Source organism: Helianthus annuus, chromosome 4 (assembly GCF_002127325.2).
Source record: "Helianthus annuus cultivar XRQ/B chromosome 4, HanXRQr2.0-SUNRISE, whole genome shotgun sequence".
NCBI classification, from domain to species: Eukaryota; Viridiplantae; Streptophyta; class Magnoliopsida; order Asterales; family Asteraceae; genus Helianthus; species Helianthus annuus.
In genome coordinates, this window is record NC_035436.2 from 45,785,546 (window position 1) to 45,790,205 (window position 4,660).

The 4,660-nt window shown below is 41.2% G+C and overlaps 1 protein-coding gene across 1 annotated transcript; it reads left to right on the plus strand.

Annotated features, from left to right (window-relative positions):
* The first annotated feature begins 2,679 nt into the window (after positions 1–2,679).
* LOC110936252 (histone H2A.6) lies at positions 2,680–3,298 on the plus strand. Its single transcript, XM_022178593.2, has 2 exons — positions 2,680–2,925; positions 3,053–3,298. The coding sequence occupies exons 1-2, from the start codon at positions 2,737–2,739 to the stop codon at positions 3,296–3,298; spliced, it is 435 nt and encodes a 144-aa protein (XP_022034285.2). The 5' UTR covers positions 2,680–2,736.
* Positions 3,299–4,660: the final 1,362 nt, after the last annotated feature.

Below are 4,660 nucleotides of genomic sequence, written 5' to 3' on the forward strand. Positions count from 1 at the left end.
CTTGATCCTTTCCTTTCGACTTAGGGCATCGACGACCACATTCTCCTTCCCTGGATGATACTTGATCTCACAGTCGTAGTCGTTCAATAATTCGACCCAGCGTCTTTGCCTCATGTTAAGCTCCTTCTGGTCGAATATGTGTTGCAGACTCTTATGATCCGTGAAGATTGTACACTTCGTACCATATAAATAATGTCTCCAAATCTTCAACGCAAATACCACTGTGCCTAGCTCCAAATCATGCGTGATATAATTCTTTTCATGGACCTTCAACTTGCGTGATGCGTAGGCTATAACTTTCTGGCGCTGCATTAACACACAACCCAAACCTTGACGCGAGGCGTCACAATATACCACAAAATCATCAGTTCCTTCTGGTAGCGATAAGATCGGTGCATTACAAAGCTTGTCCTGTAACAACTGAAATGCTTCTTCTTGTTTCATTCCCCAATCAAACTTCTTATCCTTCTGCATGAGGAAGGTCAATGGTTGAGCAATTTTTGAGAAATCCTCAATAAACTTTCGATAGTAACCAGCCAATCCTAAGAATTGTCGAATCTCGGTTGGCGTCTTTGGAGTCTCCCAATTCTTTATCGCTTCGATCTTTGTGGGATCCACATGGATTCCATCTCCATTAACCACATGTCCAACAAATTGGACTTCGCGTAGCCAAAACTCGCACTTCGAGAACTTGGCATACAACTTCTCCTTTTTCAGTAGCTCCAAGATAGCTCTCAAATGCTGTTCGTGCTCGTCCTTCGTCCTTGAGTAGATCAAAATATCATCTATGAACACAATCACGAACTTGTCGAGGTACGGTTTACAAACTCTGTTCATCAAATCCATGAAAACAGCTGGCGCGTTTGTCAACCCAAATGACAAAACCAAGAACTCGTAATGTCCATATCGGATTCTAAAAGCGGTCTTGGGAATACTTTCCTCTTGTATTCTCAGCTGATGGTAACCTGATCGCAAATCGATCTTCGAGTAGTAGCTTGAACCTTGCAGCTGGTCGAATAGGTCACCAATCCTTGGCAGAGGATACCTATTCTTGATCGTCAACTTGTTCAACTCCCGGTAGTCAATGCACATACGAAAACTACCGTCTTTCTTTTTGACAAACAGAACTGGAGTTCCCCAAGGCGAGAAGCTTGGTCGGATGAATCCTTTGTCTAGCAACTCTTGAAGTTGTGTCGACAACTCCTGCATCTCTGAAGGGGCAAGTCGATAAAGTGCCTTAGCCACAGGCGCGGCACCTGGAACTAAGTCAATGTGGAACTCTACTTGCCTTTGAGGTGGCAATCCTGGCAAGTCTTCTGGAAAGACTTCAGGATATTCCTTTACTACAGGGATGTCTTCGATCTTCGGCTCAGTAGCTTCCTTATCCACGATGTGTGCCAAGAAGGCAACACATCCCTTCTATAAACACTTTCGAGCTTTCAGGCAGCTGATGATTCTCAGAGGCGTATCGTGCTTCTCTCCGTGAACCACGCTCGTTTCTCCATCTTCTGTTGGGACGCGAATGATCTTTTCGTGACAAATAATCTCTGCTTTGTTGCTTGACAACCAATCCATCCCTACTACCATGTCGAAGCTTCCCAACTCGACTGGTAGTAGATCCAAAGTGAGCTCACGCTCTCCCAACTTGATTACACAACCTTTGACGACTTCATTCGCTTCAACTAGCTTTCCATTAGCCAGTTCAATTGAGTACGGAATATCTAACTTACTAGCAGTTAACCTAAGCAAACTCTTAAATTCTAATGACACAAAGCTATAGTCGGCACCAGTATCAAACAGAATAGATGCAAAGCATTGATTTATAGGGAATGTACCAGTGACAACGTTGGGATCCTAGCGCGCTTCCCTTGCTCCAATGTTAAACACTCTAGCACGGGCTTGATTCAGCTTTGGGCATTCCTTCTTAAAGTGCTCAACTTCTCCACAATTAAAACAGCCCGGTCCGTGACCATTACCACCTCCGTTCCCAGCTTGAGCGTTGTTCTGGTTGCGATTCACATTCCCAGCTTGATTCGCATTGTTTCCACGGTTTCCATTTCCTCCATTATTCCCTTGCGGTCGGTTTCCTATACCACCGCGGTTGTTGTTACCAAAACCCCTTCGGCCACCCTGGCCTGAACCAACCCAGCTGGTATCCTTCAAATGACCAATTCTTCCACAAGTTTCACATTTTCTATTTCTACATGGACCAGCATGATGATACTGCCATATTCGCACTTGGGCAGAGTGCCCATATAACCCTTTCCTTTGTTTTCAACACCGGTTGCAGCCTTCGCCGGTGTGCTTGATTCACCTTTCTTGTTCATGTTGCTTGTACCCTGCTTGAAGTTCGAGAATTTCCTTTTGTTATCCCCAGACGACTCCACGTGAGTCTCTTTCTTCTTCTGCCCAGAATTCGAAAACTTGTTCAAGCGAATGGCTTCCTCGGTAAGAGCCACACTGAGATCATTGGCTTCTGTGATTGTCGCAGGCTTGGATGTAGTAACCATACTCATGATCTGAGGTGCCAATCCCCAGATAAAGCGCTCAGTTCATGTGTGTGTGTGTGTGTGTGTATAATCTATCCCCCCTTCCCCTCTCTCTCCCTTCACATTCCTTAAACCAGTATATAACCAAACACCCCCCCCCCCAAATCTTTCTTCAGATCAATCTCCCCTTCCTTCAAACCCTCCATCGTTGTTTAACCCTCAAAAAGCCACCTTCTTTCTCCACCCAATGGCCGGAAGAGGCAAAACCCTAGGTTCCGGAGCCGCTAAGAAGGCGACTTCTCGAAGCAGCAAAGCCGGTCTTCAGTTTTCGGTCGGCCGTATCACCCAGTTCTTGAAAGCCGGTAAATACGCCGAACGTGTCGGTGCCGGAGCTCCGATTTATCTCGCTACCATTCTTGAATACATCGCTGTTGAAGTAAGTTTCACTTTCATTCACCCAATTTTGTTAATTTAGGGTTATATACTTTTGTTATATTAGGGTTTTGGTGAATTTGGGGGTTTTGTGATTTGATGAGGGGATTGTCAAAATTGGTTGTGTGCAGGTGCTTGAATTAGCGGGAAATGCTGCTAGGGATAACAAGAAGACTAGAATTGTGTCGAGACATATTCAATTGTTGGTGAGGAATGATGAGGAATTGAGTAAGCTTCTTGGGGATTTTACGATTGCTAATGCTGGTGTTATGTCGAATATTCATAACCTGGGTCTTCTTGGGGATGTTACGATTGCTAATGCTGGTGTTATGCCGATTGTTGTGTTCACATTGGTTCTCGCAATAAAGGTGGGTTAGGCATGTATAATAAGATTTAACAGAAAAATTTAATTGGGTTAGGCTTAAAGGACGTAACGTGCAACAAAATTCCCTATAAAGGGCAAAACCTGTCAAAATTCGTTGAAAAGAACACTGTCTGCAAAATGGTATATAGATAATGACAAAACTTGTATGTTTTCCTTATTTTTAACTTGGATTTATAACAAAACGTACTTAAAAATAAGCACGTAAGAAAATAGAGATTTTTTACGTTAAAGAATAGTACCATGCGTTGCAGCGGAGTCAAAAGACAAAGTAACTCGAATTTATACCGCTCAGTAAAAGATACAGCCATACGGGTATGCTTTTGATCTTACTAGATTTTAATTTTTTATTTTTCCCTGTTGGAGGCATATGGTGAATAGAGCTTGTTTGTTAAAGGGATAAAATGGCTAGATTGGTATAATTTTATGAATATGAAATCTTGTAGTTGTTGTCGGCCCGGTTTGGGTCGGCGTTTTGTTGTGAATGAAAGTTACGTTAAAAAAAAAAGATAGAATGAGGGGGTCCGTTGATTTGGTAGATGCCTGAGCCCCAAAGTGTATTAATCCACACTCATAAAATATGGGAATTCAATGCGTGGCCTAAAATTATCTAATCATGTATTTTTATTCAAATGGGACCTACATTTAAGAATAGGCGCAAAACATTCAATTATTCTTTTCCATGAAATAATACCTTTTCGAATCATTTTTTTAAATTTTTGGAAGAATTATGTTGACCGGAGTAATCCATAAGTGGAAAGGGTGATGGGTACATTTGTTTCTTGCCCTACCATAAAAGCTATATGGTGGATCGTTTGCATGTGATTGCAACTTCCTTAAGTTCCTTCACCTCAGATGGGCCTAATAATGACTAGTGGTGCTCAAAAAAATCCGGTTCGAAACCAAACCTGAAATATTCGAAAAACCATATCTTAATATCCGAATTTCGGATATCCGAAGAAAAGCAAACAATCCGAAATTTTGGATTTGGATATTGATTTCTAAGATTTTCGGATAGTCGGATTATCCAATATCCGAAAACTAAAAAAATATTACATATAAATTATATGACTACTTGTTTAGCTTAAAATATAGTAAAAATAGTAAATAATCGGATTCGGGTGTGGATGTATGAATATATTTTTTTGTGTTTTGAGTGTTGGAAATTCGAATATAAGTTAAGTTTTAATCTATGTATGAAATGTACTTTTTGATTTTTTTATAAATTAGGATATCCATTTAAATAAAAGAATCAGTATCCGAGAATCGGATATCCGAAATTTCGGATACGAATACGGATATTAATATTTATTAGCCGAAAACCGGATAATCCCATCTTGAAAGCCCCTAATGATGA

What these genes read in the sequence shown, in the direction of transcription:
- LOC110936252 (XM_022178593.2), top strand. Translation starts at nt 2,737, where the DNA reads ATGGCCGGAAGAGGCAAAACCCTAGGTTCCGGAGCCGCTAAGAAGGCG. An exon ending in TTGAATACATCGCTGTTGAA is followed by an intron (nt 2,926 to 3,052) that starts GTAAGTTTCACT and finishes GGTTGTGTGCAG; the next exon opens with GTGCTTGAATTAGCGGGAAA.